Source organism: Emys orbicularis, chromosome 3, assembly GCF_028017835.1.
Source record: "Emys orbicularis isolate rEmyOrb1 chromosome 3, rEmyOrb1.hap1, whole genome shotgun sequence".
Classification (NCBI taxonomy): Eukaryota; Metazoa; Chordata; order Testudines; family Emydidae; genus Emys; species Emys orbicularis.
Window position 1 is genome coordinate 87,284,684 of NC_088685.1, and position 19,773 is coordinate 87,304,456.

The following is a 19,773-nucleotide window of genomic DNA, read 5'->3' on the forward strand; positions in this document are numbered from 1 at the left end:
GCCAAATGAAAAGTCATACTTTGAGGAACAAAGAACGTAGGCCTTACTTACAGAATGGGGGACTCTATCCTGAGAAACAGTGACTCTCACAAGGACTTGGGGGGTCATGGTGGATAATCAGCTGAACATAGCTCCCTGAGCAATGCTGCAGTGAAAAGGGCTAATGTGATCCTTGGCTATATTAATGGAAATATCAAGTAGGAGTAAGGAGGTTATATTACCGCTGTATTTGGCACTGGTGTGTCTCCTATTGGATCTCTATTATTAGATCTTGTCTTAACAGATAAAGAGAAACTGATCACAGAAGTAAAAATTAAGGGTCACTTAGGCACAAGTGATTATGACTTGATCACATTTATAACGTGCACGCAGAATAAAGTTCAGAACAGTAATATATACACGTAGTGCTTTAACAGGGCCAATTTCATAAAGCTGAAAACAATTACGAGCCATAGCAACTGGGAGGAAGAATTTAATCAGGAAAATGTGATTGATAATTGGGAAGTATTTAAGAACACTTTACTAGATGCCCAAAAAGCCACAATTCCACAATCAAGGAAGGTGATGGTACTGGTTGAAAAAATGACCTGGTTTAGAGGGGAAGTAAAAGCAGCTATAAAATTCACAACATATAACAAATGGAAAAAGGGGAAGTGGATAGTAATGAATATAAATCAGAAGTTAGGAATTGTAGAAAATTGATAAGGGAAGCAAAGGGATTCAAAGAGAAATCTATGGCCAGCAGAGTTAGGATAATAAAGAGTTTCTTAAATATATTAGGAACAAAAAGAATCCTGACAATGGTACTGGTCCATTACTAGATGGAAATGGAAGAATTATCAATAATAATACAGAAAAGGCAGAAGTGTTCAATAAATATCTCTGTTCTGTATTTGGGGGGGAAATAAATTATGCAGTCTCATCATATGGTGATAACACTCTTTCTATTCCACTAGTATCTCCAGGGGATGTTAAACAGAAGCTAATAAAGTTAGACTTTTTAAAATCAGCAGGTCCGGATAACTTGCATTGTGGACCATTAATGTTGAAATTGAATAAGTCTTGGAGCAAGCTAATACCATGCCAATTTTTAAAAAGGGTAAATGGGATGACCCAGGTACTCATAGGCCTGACATCGATCCCAGGCAAGATAATGGAGTGTCCAATATGGGACATGATTAATAAAGAATTAAAAGGAGGGCAATGAATTTAATGCAAATCAGCATGGGCTTATAGAACAAAGAACTTGTGAAACTAACTTGTACTCTCATCAAAAAAAAAAAGATATGAAGTTTGATTGATGAAGGCAATAGTGTTGACATAATATAATTAAACTTCTATAAAGTGTTTCACTTGCTACTGCACAACATTTTGATTAAAAAACTAGAACAAAATTACAGATACAAGATTTGGACATGAGGCTGAAGAGGATCCTAATGGGAGCAGGAAAGAATCCACTCATTGTCCTTCATGATGGAACAAATGATACAGCTAGATTCTCCCTGGGAATGAATTAAGAAAGACTATGCTAGGCTGGGGAATATAATTAAAGAAATGGAGGCTCAGGTGATCTTCAATGGGATTATACCTGTCCCTAGAGGAAAAGAATAAAAGGCAAGACAAGATTATGATAATCATCAAATGGCTCAGACAATAGTGCTATAAGGAGGGTTTTGGAATATTCAACCATTGGGAGGCATTCACAGAAAGAGGATGGTTCTAATGGGATGGACTCTACCTGAATAGAGAGGGAAATAGACTTCTGGGATGGAGATTAGCACAACTGATTAAAAGAGCTTTAAACTAAGAATTTGGGGGAGATGCTCATGTAATCTTCACACCTGATTCTAATATTGAGTGGAAGGAAAATCAAGTAAAAGGAGTACAACAACAGAGAAAGGAACAACAGAGGGTAGGAGAATGGACAACAAAAGGAAAGATAGAGCCAGTACCACTGACAGTAAGAGTCAGGTAGGTGATGATGGCAGTAAAATGACTACCTAAATTAGGCGAGGAATCTGCATGAAGCCAAGCAGAAACAAATAAGATGTGGCACATCAATGCAAGACACCTGCACAACAAAATGGAGGAACAAGAACTATTGGTGCAGGAAGTGAAATCAGATATTATAGGGACAACAGAAACATGGAATAGTAGTCATAACTGGAACACTGAAGGGTACTGAAGGGTAGGTGCTGTTCAGGTAGCTGTAGAGTAAGGTGGTGATTGGTTGAGTTACCGCTGATGTCACAATGGTCTAGGACTAGGATGACCAGACAGCAAATGTGAAAAATCGGGACAGGGGGTGAGGGGGCCTATATAGAAGCCTATATAAGAAAAAGACCCAAAAATCAGAACAGTCCCTATAAAATCGGGACATCTGGTAACCCTATCTAGGACTCTTGGCATGGCATAGATATATGCTTTACAGTAGCTGAATGCCTATGCTGGCGTACAGGTGTAATTCATAAAGTCAAAATGGCTGAACTTAAAAACTGAAAGGTAATTGACCGTGAAATCCAGTGATGATCCAATCTAGTGATTCTGAACAAAAAGAGCTCTTAACGATGCTTGTAGCTGCTTCCATTGATTCACATTGACTCAATGGGTATTCTAGACTTCAGAGTGACACACACAGTGACAATCCTGGAATCTATATATATAGATTATAGAAAGACTGTAGTCTCTTCATTGTTATGGTTATGTGTAGCTCTGTTAGAAAATGGAGTATGACCACCTGTTCCTCCACAGTAAATTGAGTGAACCAAAACCAATTGTCCTTAAATTTCTTATGCATGTGTATTCATATCTGCCAGAATTGTGTATTTTGAGGAAGTCTGGAAGTAATCTTTCAAGGCATTTTTGAGATAAGAGAGGTTGGAAAATCAAAAATACACTCTGTACAATTATCTTCTTTTTCTCTACGAAGGAATGGTGTCTGAGTACTTTTGAGATGGTTGGGGTTTTTTTGTTATTTGATACATCGTTTGTGAACCTTGGGAATTCCATGAGGCCCTATGAACATACAGTAATTTACACAGGGGGTGGTACGGCCACAACAAGATCTGTGAGCTATGACATACGAGAGGGAATACAGGGCTACATATGGGGAGGAGGAGTCTAGAAGAGCTCTGAGTGAAAAGGAGAGGGAGAGTCTAGCACAGAATGGATGGGCTGGAGACAGATAAGGCCCCAACAAGTGGGAAGGAGAGGGAAGGCCTCGCACATGGAACTCAAATACTGCTGTTAGGGCAATGAGCACATATAAAAGCTTAGATGGACTAGTATAGACCTGGGGGTCTGGATGTGGTAGAGCTCCAATGTAGGAATCTCTGGTCCAAAGCACTTTTTATAAGCAACACAGTCTCCTGCTGAATTTATAAACACTGGAGTAGTTCTTGCATTGGGTTTCTCTTTGCTCTAAACTGTAGCAACTCCAGCTAACATACTACAAGTTTTCACACACCAGCAGTGTAAAAAGATTTTTTTAAAGTGAAATAAATCAACTAAAAATTTTGTTAAAATAAAGTTAAGGTAGCAACTATACTATTAATTGATAAGAATGCTATTAGAGCATTTCATTTATTAAGCAAAAAATGTAAAGTTAGAAAATTTGGAGTCAGATATAAAATCAAGTGTTTGAAAGACAGGAATTTAGTTCATTGCAGTTCAAAAAAACCTATACATCAGAAAGGGTAGAAATAAGGAACTCAGGGGCCAGGCAGGAGGGTCCCACGGGCCGTAGTTTGCCCACCTCTGCACTAGTGGTTCAGATTAGGGACTGGAATTCTGACCCTCATCCATCCTCTTGGTATGGGTAGCTCATATATTACTCTCTATATTTATTCCAGACTAAACCATGGCTCATTTCACCATTCTGTGATGGGCTAGACACCATACTCTTCTCCATTTATCTTCCCAATAATGGTCAGAGACTTCACACTCCAAATACAGGCCAGAGAGCAACTTTTAAAGCAACTTTCCTGAATTTATGAGCCACAGACAACCTCCCCCACCTCCACTCCCATCCCCCCGGCAATAATGTACTCACCTTCACAATATCAGTTTCTGATAGACATCAGAAGGGGAGAATGCAGTTTATTATTTTTTATTTTTATTGTAGTTAGTGCCAGAAGGCCCCAGTCAGGATTACAGCACCATTGTGCTAGGCACAAGTCAAACATGAATGGACACAGTCCTTTTCTTGATAACAGGAGACCATACTGCTATCATTCATGTATGCAGCAGGGAAGATGTATTTTTTTTTAACATTAGCTTGGTGTTTCTTTTCAAACATATGTTTTATTTTAATTATTGCAATTTTTTAATATTGGTATTACAAATTATCTTTTTACAACCTTAATGACCTATTTTGTTTTGAAATGGCTTTGGACAAGGCCACGATCTAACTTTTCAGTGATAGCAAAACTTTGAATTAATGACAGGTTTCAGAGTAGCAGCCGTGTTAGTCTGTATCCGCAAAAATAACAGGAGTACTTGTGGCACCTTAGAGACTAACAAATTTATTAGAGCATGCTCGGGGGTCGCATAACCCCCGAGCATGCTCTAATAAATTTGTTAGTCTCTAAGGTGCCACAAGTACTCCTGTTTTCTTTGAATTAATGTACAAAATTGTACAAAAACTGGGATGAGTTGAACAAACAGGGGAAGGCAGGAGGGAAATAAAAGACTTGAAATATTGAGAAACTGCTGAAATATTTTAAATGAAATGCTGAACGCCAACTTGAAATTATTGTCTTTTATTTTTAAATCAACAATTTGTATGCACATGACAGAACCAATATTTGAATGGCTGTAGGCAGCAAAGTAGATTTTGAAAGGGAGCCAAATAAAAAAAGGGATTAGTATTAACCATGCAAATTTAATGCTTTTAACTAAAAGTGTTTTTTTTTTTTTAATTAACAGCTGGCCATTCTTTACTGTATGAGCTGGAGCTTAAAATAATCAAACCAGTTCCAAAATACTATCAGTCATGTTTGGATTGCTCAGAATCTAACTGTGCAAGAACTATTTAAACCATATATAGCACAACATGATTTATATGAGCTTATAAAAATAGGTTGACAGAGGAAGCTATTTGATTTGCTAACAAGGATTCTCAGCTGTATTATTATGCATGAATCAAAACTAATTAAACACACCATTAAAGCAGCCATTTCATAATAGATGAAGGAGATCATTATGGATTAAAAAAATTCTTGTTAGGCAATGATGTCAATCCTAAAAACAATAATAAAGAAAACCATTTGAAAAGGTTACTTATATATACTGGGGAAGGGTGTGTGTGTAATACACCCATAATAAGCCATGACTTTGTTTCTCCAGCTGTAACCTTTTGAAAACTTGTATAGCTCAGGCTGAATACATATTATTAAGTTTTTGTAATTTGGGGCTTATCCTGTGAGGTCCTGACCTGAGCTAATGTAACTCTTATCAACTGCCAAAAGAAATATAGCCATTGACTTGAGTCGGAGCAAGACTAGTTGGCAGGCTGCCTTATTATTAAATTCTTCTCTCATTATATGCAAGAAGCGCTTTGAAGAGACTAGAAAACTGTATCTAAGGCGCTGGTAACTGCTTTCATCAGGAGGTACTATGGGCACTTTGAGAGCTGAGCCACATGCCAGAACTCGGGCTGCCGGCTCTCACTAGCAGCAGTAACAACAAAATCAGCAAATACTTGGAAGCGCTTCTTAGCTCGTGCTGAGAAGAGCACGTCGCTGCTGGGCTGTAGCTGGGACTATAGGCCAGATGCAGATAATCTTTTTTTGGGGAAGGTGGAACTCAACACAGAACATTTCCACCCTGGAGCCCTAGACACGTCCGTGGGAAACACCTGGCTGCGACCAACGCACGACGCCGCAAGCCCGCCCTTTGCCTGCGGAGTGCAGGTGCGCCCCTGGCAAGCGGCAGCAGGGTCTCGCAGCCGGCCGGGCGGGTAGGAGGTAGGTTTGACTCGGTATTTTGAAGCGTGACAGCCCCCAGGGGGGCCAGCAGGGCAGGGACCCGCCACGCTCCTCCTCACCCCTGGGGCCGGCAGACGCTGCTTCCCAGGAGCTCCCCCGCTGCCCGGGAGCAGGCTCAGGACGACTCAGTTTCCCTTGGAAAACACCCGCCCTGCCTCGCCTCGCCTCGCCCTGGGGTCCCGTCCCGCTACCTGCCGAAGTGTCCCACGGAGTCGAAGAGCCGCTCCCAGCGCGAAGCCATGGCGGGGGCAGAGGGGCCGCGTTGCTGGCCCGGCGGCGGGCGCGGGGAGAGTCATTCTCCCCGCCCCGCAGAGCCCGGCCGGCCCCCGCCGCTCCTCCGCCCACCAGAGCCCTGGGTGCCGACCGCTGCTAACCCCTCCCCCGTGCCCCGCACCGCCGCGCTCTGAGCCGCCAGCCCGAGACCCCCTAGCCGGCCGAGCACCAGGGGCTCCCACAGAACTGTGTCGCTACCTTCCAGCTTCCCGCTCAAATTATCTCCAAAACTCGGGTCAGATACCCCGGGGATGGGCACTCTCCACACTCAGGGCCGGCTTTAGAACGATTCAACCAATTCCCCTGAATCGGGCTGCGCCTAAGAGGGCCCCGCGCCTAAGAGGGCCCCACGCCCAAGCCCCGGTACGGTGTATGGGGCGGCCCGGCTTCCCCCAGCAGGGCCGGCTCCAGGCACCAGCTTGTCAAGCAGGTGCTTGGGGCGGCCGCTCCGGAGAGGGGTGGCACGTCCAGCTATTCGGCGGCAATTCGGCGGACGGTCCCTCACTCCGCCTCAGAGCGAAGAACCTCCCGCCGAATTACCGCCACAGATCGCGATTGCGGCTTTTTTTTTTTTTTTTTTTTTGGCTGCTTGGGGCGGCCAAACCCCTGGAGCTGGCCCTGTTCCCCAGGGGGCAATTTAAAGGGTCTGGGGCTCCCAGCAGGTAGGGTTGCGGGGCTCTGGGGGCTATTTAAAAAGTCCGGGGCTCCCGCTGCCTCTACTGCCCTGGCCCTTTAAATAGCCACTGGAGCCCCACCGCTTCCCCAGGGCTCCCGCGGCTATTTAAAGGGCCGGGGCAGTAGAAGCAGGGGAGCCCCAGGCCCTTTAAATAGCCCCCAGAGCCCTGGGGTAACAAGGTTTTGGAGGCTATTTAAAGGGCCGGGGCTCCAGCTGCCTCTGCTGCACCCCCTGCCCGCAGCCAGCCCGCCCCTGCTGCACCCCCTGCCTGCAGCCAGCCCTGAACCCCCTGTCCTGCCTGCAGCCAGACCCTACTTCCAGTCAGCCCCTGCTCTGCCTCCAGCCAGCCCCATGTCCACTGGTGCCCTGCAGTTCCGAGGGCAGTAACCCTGCACACCTGCTTCAATGAGGGGAGCAGGGAGCCACTGGGACCCACACATGTGCACACCCCAAAGAGTGGCGGGGACCCACACGTGAAACGGAGCTCATTAATAACCGATCAACAGCATATATGACACAATGTACATAATAATTTTATTATTTATATAGTTATGGAAAGTAAATAATACATGGAAGAAATGAAAGGCTTTTTTTACATGTTTTTTTTTTTTTGTTAGTCATCCCTGCTGGGGCCCCGCAGAAAATGTTCGAATTGGGCCCCGCACTTCCTAAAGCCGGCCCTGTCCACATCCCTGCCCCGCGTGAGGAGCTCCATTCGATCCCCTGCTACATGGGAGCAACGTTGGGCAGGGACATTCCATAGTATAAACGTATACATAGGCCCCTTGACCTGGGTGAGGCCTCTAGGCATGACCACAATATAGATAATTCATTCCTGCTTTTGGCCGGTATGCCCATCTGTCCCCATAGCTGCTCCCCACTCACACCCACTGCCCTCTCTCAGAAGAACCTAGGCTCTATCTGCCATACCACAAGACATTAATTTGTATTTGCTGAGCCACATCCGTGTGCTTGGCCCTGTACAGACTGTTCTCATTAGTAAGCGCCAACAATGCTCTGGGCACTGCACAAGACACCAAAATGAGGGCATCCTTGTCCCCAAAGAGCTTACAACCTACATTTGACACACACAATACAGCTCAGACAAATATGATGCACCATTTGAAGGCATGGTCTCAGAGGCGTGCACATTTTTTTCTATCTAGTCTGGAATAATTTTCTGCTGTGTAATTAGTATAGTGAAACAGTAACCACCCACTAATAATGAACCTATTTGTGTAAACTAAGATAGAGAGAGAATGGGGGGTAGGGGAGAGAGAGGAAGAAATTTGCAATCCAGCACAATCCTCTTGAACCAAACGTATTGGAGCAAATCCTCCCTCTTACAAACGGTTATGTCCATGTAGAGGGACAGGACCTTGATCTTAAAGGTTTAATCTAAAACTCTCATAGTAAAAATAAAAGTTCAAAAATTAAAAAGTGGCCACCTTGGGTTACTTTTTATAATTAATATTACGTTAGTACTAATTGATTTATATCAGTGGTTCTCAAACTTTTGTACTGGTGACCCCTTTCAAATAGCAAGCCTGAGTGCGACCCCCCCTTATAAATTAAAAACACTTTTTAATATATTTAACACCATTATAAATGCAGGAGGCAAAGCGGGGTTTGGGGTGGAGGCTGACAGCTTGCGACCCCCCCATATAATAACCTTGTGACCCCCTGAGGGGTCACAACACCCAGTGGAGAACCCCTGATTTATATACTTTATACATTTTAATTCAAGCTGGTTGAAATTTTTCATTCGTTGTCAGCAAAAAATGGCCTTTTTCAGAAACAAAATTTGTCACTGAAATTTGTAGAGCTTTTATTTTTCCATCTTTAATTTAAAAATTCAAACACCAAAAATAGATTTGTTTTAATTTTCATTTTTCCCTCCCTTTCTTTCCTTTTTTCCATTTTGTCACTGGAAAAGGAGGTGGAGAGAAAGAGGGGGGAAAGGCAGGGTTTTTGTAATCGAAAATTCAGGAAATTTTGAATTTTTTCCACAAAAAAATAATTTTCTCAAATAACATCGTAGCTACTAGGAGATGGAACAACAGTTAAAAATTTCTTAAAGGACAAGAAGAAACTTCAACTACTATGCTATCACATTCTCAAGTTAGTAGGAAAGTTAATATACAAAATCATAGAAGATTAGGGTTGGAAGCAGGGCTGGCGCAACCCATTAGGCGACCTAGGCGGTCGCCTAGGTGCTACAATTTGGGGGGCGGTGACCGCAGCGGTATTTCGGCGGTGGGACCTTCCGGCGCCTCTGTGGGGGGCGGCATTTCGGGGTGGGACCTTCTGCCACCTAGGGCGGCAGAAAAGCTGGCAGCGCTCCTGGTTGGAAGAGACCTCAAGAGGTCATCTAGTCCAACCCCATACTCAAAGCAGGACCAACACCAACTAAATCATCCCAGCCAGCAGGACCAGTGCAAGGATATTTTACGCCCTAGGCAAAACTTCCACCTTGCGCCTCCCCCCCCTTGCACATCGGTTCATTGAGGGGCAAATCCCAATGAGCCTTTATAGACCTCAGGGGCCAGCCATGCCCAGGGGCTGCTCCCCAGACCAGGTTCCCCCCTCCCTGCCCCCTGAACTCCCCTGGATGGTGCACAGCCCCCTCCCCGCGAGCCCTCCCCACCCCGCCCCAGCGGCCCCCGCCCTGAGTCCACTCACTGGCTTTGCCAGGCTTGGGATGCTTCAACAGCTCGGCAGGGAGGAGCCTCCTTCCGGAGGCACTGGAGAGCCAGAGCGTCCTGCTTGTGGCGGTGGCGAGCCCCAGCCATGGAGGAGCCGGCGCGGCGCAGGGGGACAGCAGCTCTGTAAAGGCGGCGACGCAGCTAGCAGGGAGCAGCCGTGCCCGCCCCTCCTGCCCAGGCTGCGGCCCGGCGCCCCCCCCCCGGGGGGTTCCTGCAGACTGCAGCGGATGCATGCGGGCACCAGCCCCCATGCGCCCCCCAGCTCTCCCCTCACCGCCCTCGGGCACTGTGGCTCCAGGGCATGTGAGCCGCCGCCGGAGCGCGGGGCCCTGAGCCTTCTCCGGGAGGGGCAGCGGCGGCTCACATGCCCAGGAGCCGCAGAACCCGAGCACAGTGAGGGAGGGAGCCGGGGGGGGCACCCCCCCGGGCTGCGGCCTGGCACCCCCCCAGGGGCTCCTGCACCGGACGCATGCGAGCGGCATCCCCCGTGCGTCCCCCAGTTCCCCCCTCACCGCGCTCAGGTTCTACGGCTCCCGGGAGTGTGAGCCGCCGCTGGGAGCCGCAGAACCCAAGCGCGGCGAGGGGAGAGCCGGGGGGTGCACGAGGGCCGCTGCCCGCATGCATCTGCTGCAGCCTGCAGGAGCCCCGGGGAGGGGGGTGGGCGGACCGCAGCCTGGGCAGGAGGGGCGGGGGGCACAGCTGCTCCCTGCTAGCAGCGCCGCCGCCTTTGCAAGGCTGCTGCCCCCCTGCGCCACGCCGGCTCCTCCATGGCTGGGGCTCGCCGCCCCTGCAAGCCAACGCTCTGGCTCTCCGGTGCCTCCGGAAGGTGACTCCTCCCTACCGAGCCAGGGCACCGCTTTTTGGCGCCCCCAACCACTTGGTGCCCTAGGCAACCACCTAGTTCGCCTAGTGGTTGCACCGGCCCTGCCAGCCAGGGCTTTGTCAAGCCGGGCCTTAAAAACCTCTACGGATGGAGATTCCATCACCTCCCTAGGTAACCCATTCCAGTGCTTCACCACCCTGCTACTGAAATAGTTTTTCCTAATATCCAACCTAGACCTCCCCACTGCAACTTGAGACCATTGCTTCTTATTCTGTCATCTGCCACCACTAAGAACAGCCGAGTTCCATCCTCTTTGGAACCCCCCTTGTTACCAGATGTGCCCATTACTTTGGGGTATGCTCATTTATTCGGGTTACTCCTCTGGGGAAGGGGGTTCTGTAATCCTATCAATGTACTGCTTGTGTCACTTGTGTTTTCATATGGAGTTCTATTTCTCCCTTCTGCAAGTCCCCTCCCAATGGAGCTATCCTGCAGGACCTAGGCTCCCTAGGGCTGGGTTACTCCCGCCCCAGAACCAGATGAACACACACACCCCCACACATACATTAACAGAGCAAGTCTGAGCAGACCGGGTCAATCAGCACTGTCAAGCTGACCCCTTATATGTCTCTGGACTCACTGGGCTGGAGGAAGCAGCACTTTCAAGCTGTCTCTCCTTATATGCCCCTGGGCTCCATGGACTGGGTCAAGCAGCACTTTCAAGCTGTTACCTTTATGCGTCCCAAATTCAGCATGTCCCTATCCCCACTCCCCCAACACAATTGTACTGGCAGTAACCTACTCGATGAGCAAACCCCACAGTATTTTGGGCACTGCAGGGATCTTTAGCTTAGGTAAAAGAAGCGTTGCTGTAGAGTGAATGGGGGAAGCTAAAAACACAAACGAGTAAAGTTCAGCAAGAGAGAGAGAAGCAACCAACTTAACCATAGAAGTTATTTATTGAATAATAGTGATAACTACACAAGGAGGACTAAACCAACCTAACATACATGATTAAAGGTTAATACTTAAGGTAGAAAGGAAAACAGAGAGAAAGAGGGGGGGATCTCACCCACTCCATGAGGCTTGAACTGGTCGGGGTTCCCAGGTGATGGTGGTAGCTGAGGGTCCTGAGTGCTGGAGACAGGCAGAGCCCCCAGCACGATCAGTCAGAAGAAGATGGAGTTCCAGTGGAACTGATGCATAGTTTGGATCTAAGCATCAGAACCCTGACTAGAGGGTGAGTAGGGATTTTTGTAGAGAAATTACAATGGTTCAAGGGAGAACACTAGATTTGTTTATAGGTAAACTGATGACTCAAGGGTTTTCTTTAGACTAGACAATAGGAGCTGATCACTCTTGGCTATGGGTGGTGTTTTCTTCCAGGGAGCTCACAATGCAACTAGGCTGCTTCAGTATTTGGATATCAATTAAGGATTCATTACTAGAATTGGTCTGATAATTGGTGAGCTGGGTGTGTGCAGTCATAGGTTCATTAGCATCTGGAGCAGAGATTCCCATGATGCAGTGCTTCCCTGCTTTTTCTGGTCCCAGAATTCAGTGTGGTTCTCTGTTCTCCATTCTGTATGTAAATTGAGATGTCTTCCTGTCCCATCTTTCATGCAGATGGGGCTAGGGGAGTTGTCTCTGCTCTCCATTCTGTATGCTAATGGAGATGTCTTAATCTTGTCACCCTTGTCAGGAGGGGTCTAGGTGTGTCTCCCAACGCCCTTCACTGGTCTCTGCAAGTTTTTTCCTCTGATGGGTTTTGGTTTAAGCAGAGGCTGGGGGGGGGGGGGGGGGGGGAAGTGTCTTTCATGAGTCAGGCTGGATACTGCATCCTGGTTCCCCAAGAACACAGAGGTGTCTGGTATCACCCTTCAGGTAGTTGAAGGCTGCTATCAAATCCCCCCCTCACTCTTCTGCAAACTAAATAAACCCAGTTCCCTCAGCCTCTCCTCGTAAGCCAGCCCCCTAATAATTTCCGTTGCCCTCTGCAGGACTCTCTCCAATTTGTCCACATCCTTTCTGTAGTGAGGGGCCCAAAACTGGATGCAGTACTCCAGATGTGGCCTCACCAGTGCCGAATAGAGGGGAATAATCACTTCCCTCAATCTGCTGGCAATGCTCCTACTAATGCAGCCCAATATGCCATTAGCCTTCTTGGCAACAAGGGCACACTGTTGACTTATATCCAGCTTCTCATCCACTGTAATCCCCAGGTCCTTTTCTGCAGAACTGTCGCTTAGCCAGTTGGTCCCCAGCTTTTAGCACTGCATGGGATTCTTCCGTCCTAAGTGCAGGACGCTGCACTTGTCCTTGTTGAACCTCATTAGATTTCTTTTGGCCCAATCCTCCAATTTGTCTAGATCACTCTGGACCCTATCCCTACCCCTACTCTCCAGCATATCTACCTCTCCCCCCAGTTTAGTGTCATCCGCAAACTTGCTGAGGGTGCAATCCATCCCATCATCCAGATCATTAATGAAGATGTTGAACAAAACGGGCCCCAGAACCGACCCCTGGGGCACTATGCTTGATACCAGCTGCCAACTAGACATGGAGCCGTTGATCACTACCCATTGAATCCGATGATCTAGCCAGCTTTCTATCCACCTTATAGTCCATTCATCCAATCTATACTTTTTTAACTTGCTAGCAAGAATACTGTGGGAGACTGTATCAAAAACTTTGCTAAAGTCAAGGTATATCACATCCACCGCTTCCCCATATCCACAGAGCCAGCTATTTCATCATAGAAGGCAATCAGGTTGGTCAGGCATGACTTGCCCTTGGTGAATCCATATAGACTGTTCCTGATCACCTTTCTCTCCTCCAAGTGCTTCAAAATGGATCCCTTGAGGACCTGTTCCATGATTTTTCCGGGGACTGAGGTGAGACTGACCGGTGTGTAGTTTCCTGGATTCTCCTTCTTCCCTTTTTTTAAAGATGGGCACTGTATTTGCCTTTTTCCAATTGTCCGGGACCTCCCCGATCACCACAAGTTTTCAAAGATAATGGTCAGTGACTCTGCAATCACATCAGCCAACTCCCTCAGCACTCTCGGATGTATTAGATCTGGACCCATGGACTTGTGCATGTCCAGCTTTTCTATATAGTCCTTAACCTGTTCTTTCACCACTGAGGGCTGCTCACCTCCTCCTCATACTATGCTGCCCAGTGCAGCAGTCTGGGAGCTGACCTTGTCTGTGAAGACCGAGGCAAAAAAAGCATTGAGTACTTCAGCTTTTTCCACATCATCTGTCACTATGTTGCCTCCCCCATTCAGTAGGGGTCCCACACTTTCCCTCACCTTCTTCCTGTTGCTAACATACCTGTAGAAACCCTTCTTGTTACCCTTCACATCCCTTGCTAGCTGCAATTCCAATTGCGCTTTGGCCTTCCTGATTACACCCTTGCATGCTCAAGCAATATTTTTATACTCTTCCCTACTCATCTGTCCAAGTTTCCACTTGTAAGCTTCCTTTTTGTGTTTAAGCTCACCGAAGATTTCTCTGTGAAGCCAAGCTGGTCGCCTGCCATATTTACTATTCTTTCTGCACATCAGGGTGGTTTGTTCCTGCGCCCTCAATAAGGCTTCTTTAAAAGACAGCCAGCTCACCTGAACTCCTTTCTCCGTCATATTAGCCTCCCAGGGGATCCTGCCCATCAATTCCCTGAGGGAGTCAAAGTCTGCTTTTCTGAAATCCCAGGTCCGTATTCTGCTGCTCTCCTTTCTTCCTTTTGTCAGGATCCTGAACTTGACCATCTCGTGGTCACTACTGCCCAGGTTGCCACCCACTTCTACTTCCCCTACCAATTCTTCCCTGTTCGTGAGCAGCAGGTCAAGAGGCGCACAACCCCTAATTGTTCCTCCAGCACTTGCACCAGGAAGTTATCCCCAACACTCTCCAAAAACTTCCTGGATTGTCTGTGCACTGCTGTATTTAAAGCCATCCTCACTAGGTTAGCAAGCCTGCCTTTGAAGATGCTCTTCCCTCTCTTTGTTAGGTGGATCCCATCTCTTCCTAGCAATCCTTCTTCCTGGAACAACATCCCATGGTTGAAGAATCCAAAGCCCTCTCTCCGATACCACCTGCGTAACCACACATTTACCTCCACAATTCAATGGTCTCTACCTGGGCCTTTTCCTTCAACAGGGAGGATGGACGAGAACACAACTTGCACCTCAAACTCCTTATCCTTCTTCCCAGAGCCACGTAGTCTGCAGTGACCCGCTCAAGGTCATTCTTGGCAGTATCATTGGTGCCTACGTGGAGAAGTAGGAAGGGGTAGCAGTCCGAGGGCTTGGTCAGTCTCGGCAGACACTCCATCACATCCTGAATTCTAGCTCCAGGCAACCAGCACACTTCTCGAGTCTCCCGGTCTGGACGGCAGATGGATGATTCCATCCCCATTAGGTGGGAATCCCCGACCACCACCACCGTCTCCTTCTTTTGGGAGTGGTGGTCGTGGAACCCCCATCCCTAGGACAATGCATCCCATGCCTTTCGGTTGACGGGGTCTCCTTCTGATCCCTTCCCTTAGATAACTCTTCCAAACTATTCTCCACCATAGTACCTGTGCAGAGAGCCTGAAAACAGTTTCTTACCTCTATCTGCATTGGGGATACATGGGTTCCCCTCTTTCTTCTTCTGGAGGTCACATGTTACCAATTTTCTTCCCCGTTCTGCACTGCCCTCTCTGAGTCTTCAGCATGCTGTGCCTGCAGTACCAAACACTGACTTCTATCCAGAAAGTCTTCATTTTCTCTGATGGACTGCAGGGTTGATACTTGGGTCTCCAGTCCTTTAACCTTCTCTTCCAGTATGGAGACCAGCTTGCACTTCGTACAGGTATTAGAGGTATTAAAGAGACAAGGGGGTAAGAAAAAAAGCATGACAGCTTTTAAAGTAAGTAGAATGTGTAAAAGACCATTAAATAACATACCCAAAATCACAGTTGTTTGTAATGTACAATGCTTTCACAAAAAAGGAAAATAAGCCAAAACCAAAGGATAGGGAGAGCTCCCTGGTGGAAACCCATACTAATTACACAGCAGAAAATTATTTAAATTGCTTTAAGCTGGCAGTGATATCTCTTTCTGAATGTGAAGAACTTTCAACAAAATAGTCTTTGTCTGTTTACTTTATTGGTAGTTGAGCAGTCAAGGACTGTTTAATGTCATCAGAGTCAAACTAGATATCTTCTTTCTAAATTGTGTATTGTTTTGAAATTGCAAGAAGTAAAGTTATAATTTCTGTACTACTAATATATAATTTTCTTTAAAAAGTTAATAGTTTACATTTCCAAACTTGTCACCTGTGCAATAGCTGGGAATATAAAGATCCGTTTCTTCTGAAAGAAGATTGATGCATTCAAAAACAGAAGCTAATAACCCATTCATTTTGCCAAACTGAACTGACGGAAATATTTAAATGCTTAACAAGCTCCCGGTGGAATTAAAGAATACTCTAAAATATTCCTGGCATTAATGTATTTCATAAAGATACAAAATAGTTTATTTTTCATTTAAAGGAAGTGAAAACAGTGTTTTGTCCTGGATATTTTCCAATGTTAATAGGATTGTTTTCAGTAGGATTCTCATAATCTGCTCCATTTCTTATGCCTAGTATACTAAATTTACCTGTTTTTCAACTTGGTGATACACTAAAGCATTATCCTTAAACATCCAGAAAGAGCTCTAATATTTTCCATATTTGCATGAGTATTGTCAATACTGTCATTATAGTGTTGCTTTGATTTCAGTTGAATTTACTCTATATTTTAATCCAGCATAGGCCAAAATAATAAATTTTGAATGACCTGATGACTAGCAAAGCTGCATTCAGGGAGACCTCTATAGTCCAGTGCTTGCTCTCAGTGTGCTTTCTCTAGCAGCCCTCTTGTCCAAGGATGTAGGGTTTGGAAAGCACCAGAGAAAGAAAGAGTCAAATCACAATTTAACCCCATCCCCCCTTCACCATTTTATTATTCTCAGAAAGCATGGATGGAAAAAGGTTATACAATAATTCCAGAAAATTTCCATTAAACTACCAGAAGCCAAAGAAAATAAATAAAATATTGTTCCAAATATATGCTTTACCAGTTGTCAAGAAATTCCTTGATCATAAAGTTCAGTACCCTCATTGGATGCATCCACTGTCTCATCTACCATGGAAAGATGATGTACTGACCGACTTGTTGAGCAGAGTTTTCACTCAACAGCATGAGGACTTCAATAGTCTCTATGGCCCTGTCTACACTGGCAAGTTTCTGCGAGTAAAGCAGCTTTCTGTGCTGTAACTCCCGAGGTGTACACATTGCCAAGCCACTTAGTGCGCAGAAACTGCATAGCTGTAGCGCTAAAAAAAAAACCCACCCCAATGAGAGGCTTGCAACTCTCTGGGCCGGGGCTACAGCGCTGCAATTGGCCTCCGGGATATGTCCCACAATGCCTATTCTCACCTCTCTGGTCATTGGTTTGAACTATACGGTCGTGCCCTCAGGTGACCAACCATCATCCCCACCCCATAAATTCCTTTGCAAATTTGAAAGTCCCCTTCCTGTTTGCTTGGTGATGTGTGCAGTGGTCTCAGTGCATCTTTCCAGGTAGCCATGCCTGCTCCATGCACCAGGCGATCCCCCACTTGGAGCAATGCCGAGCTGCTGGACCTCATCAGCATTTGGGGAGAGGAGACTGTGCAGTCCCAGCTGCACTCCAGCCGTAGGAATTTTGATACCTACAGACAGATTTCACGATGCATGACAGAAAGGGGCCATGACTGGGACACACTGCAGTGCAAAAGTGAAGGAGCTGCGGAATGCCTACCACAAGGCGCAGGAGGTAAACCACTGCTCCAATGCTGCGCCCACGAGATGCCGGTTCTACAAAGAGCTGGATGCGATACCCGGTGGTGACCCCACCTCCACTGTGAAGGCCCCTGTGGATACTTTGTTGGCTCGCATGCCAGTCGAGAGTGGACCGAGCCGGGAGGAGGAAATCTTGGACGTGGATGGGGAGGGGGAGGGGGAACCCAGAGGCAGAGGATGACTCGGAGGCCAGAGATGCATGCAGCCAGGAATTCTTTTCTACCCCAGAGGAGCCTAGCCAGTCACAGCAGTCAGATCTTGGCAAAGCATAAACAGGAGAGGAGGCCCCTGATAAGTGGATCTGATTTTGGGAATTGCTGAAGCCAGTTGTTGGGGGCAGGAGGGTTGCAGAAAGCAGGCTTGTCTCCCATCACATGCCTAGTCCGAGCGGCAGAACAAGCTGTTAATTGACTCCCTCACTTCAAGGGAATCTCCCTCAGAGATCTCCAGGAAACTCTCGTGGAGATACTGGGCAATCCGTTGCCGCAGGTTCTTCGGCAAGCTGCTTTGTTTCTTGCCCCGTTAACAGTAAATTTTCCACGCCACTATGCCGTCACAGGTGGGGGGGGGGGGGGGACACCATTGCTGCACACAGGTGAGCCGCATAGGGGCCAAAGCAGAAGCCACAGGCTTGGAGAAGACCCTCCTTTGATTCCCTGCTCACCTTCAGCAGCAAGATATCTTCCATTATGATCACATCCTGTGGAAAGTGTGGGGACAGGAATGATTATCATGCCCCCCCCCCCCACAGTGCTGGCTCTCCCCAAGAGCCACGTGCCCAATGTACAGCAGTGTCCGGGAAGAGTGATTTATCCTGCCCCTGCAGCTACTCACCATTTTGGGGGTCTTGTGGCTCATGTGTGCTTGCCTGGGGTCAGCCAGTTAGTGACAGGTGTGTGAGTATTGGCTGTGTTTTAAAGCACTGAATCAGTATTGTCTGCGTTGCAAACAATACTGCTTCGGTAAAATGTTGCATTTAAACTTCTGTGCTCTGGATCCCTTGGGTGTATTAAGTTTCTGGAGCCTTAACGGTCCAGTCAGTGCCCCAATTTCAGGGTCCCAAGATTTACTCTCAGAGCGCAGACCTTCTATCTGGCACCTCCCTCTGAGCATTGGAATCTGCTGTCCAGCTGCCTAACCCCTTTGAGCACAGAGCTCACCCTTCAGACTCCCTCATACTTAAGTACACCCTTCTCACAGAACTCCACAGCAAAGGTGTGAAGCTTCTGCTTTACAGTTTAACTCTCTCAGGGGCATGCAGAAGTTGTGAAGAACACCCATCTGGTAACTTTCTATTGCTCCTACCTTCCCCTTCCTATCTGGAGTAAGCTAAACTTGTTTTCTAAGAATGCAGCTTACCCACTGTCCCAGATGATTGTACCTGACTAGAGAGGGTCATTAAGTCTTAAGTACCTTCCTATTGTATCTGACTGATGCATACATGCTACAGGACTTGTTAACTATGATAGGCCTACATGCATATGGGCACTTATCACACAGCAGATTTTCATAATACAATTTCACAATATCAATCAGAATTCATAAGTTGTACACATATAGACCTAATTCATCACACACCTCCAAGTATGTATACCCCCCATGGGCTAGCAGGGCTGTATCATGTCCTCCTAGACCAGTTACAATGGAGGATCATTAGAACTCAACACTTTACAATAATGGGTAAGCTCAGGCCTAGGGGAAAAAATGGTTTTACCCTACCTCGCTGAAGGGAGGGGAGAGATGAAATTTAGCAGGCACAGAAAGAATGCCAAGTGACCTGTTAGGGGCTTAAATAAGGACTCAGGCAGCAAGAGGAAGAGAGAGAGACAGGAAGTTTGGGTAGGAAGGGCATGGACCAGCCCAGGTGAGCATAGCAGAGCTAAGGAAGAACATACTGTACCATGTTTCGGGACAAGTCATGCACTGGAGCATACGGACCCTGAATGATCCAAGGGCCTCTGACCCCTGTCCAAAGAATGCTCTGGAGTGATGAGGAAACTGAGGCAGGAAACTGTGTGTAGGGTTTATTATTTTTGCATAGATCTGTGTATGTCTCATGGGATTAAGTAAAGAGCAACAGCATGGAGAACTCTGTGCTAAGTGTCTGTGTGCTAACTGCTATTCCATGTGGCCCTTTGAAGAGGTAAACCAGAAGGCTCACAACTTTGGTGGGATTCTAGGAGAGGATGTGTTTAAGATAAGGGGGAGTCTGAGGGATCAGCACTGATTCCAGGGGTACCATGGACAGGGAACGGTGAGGTTGCAGTTTTCAGGAGGGAAGGTTAGAGAGAGGGTCTTCATGCGGAGAATATGCCTAGGGACCCCAAAACTGGAACGATGCCTGGGATCTGTTCAGCTTCTGAAGGCTTAAAACACCCAAGGATCCAGAGGCTGGATTCTCCCATATCAGTCTGGTGGGCCACCTCACAGGGAGCC

The 19,773-nt window shown here is 47.0% G+C and overlaps 1 protein-coding gene across 1 annotated transcript in view; it reads right to left on the bottom strand.

The window, feature by feature from the left end:
• Window positions 1-6,228, bottom strand: part of SLC22A16 (solute carrier family 22 member 16) — a 56,834-nt gene extending 50,606 nt beyond the window's left edge. The window contains exon 1 of the mRNA XM_065401416.1: window positions 6,179-6,228. Coding sequence (XP_065257488.1) covers window positions 6,179-6,228 — 50 coding nt within the window. The remainder of the gene's footprint in view (window positions 1-6,178) is intronic.
• Between the last annotated feature and the right edge of the window lie 13,545 nt (window positions 6,229-19,773).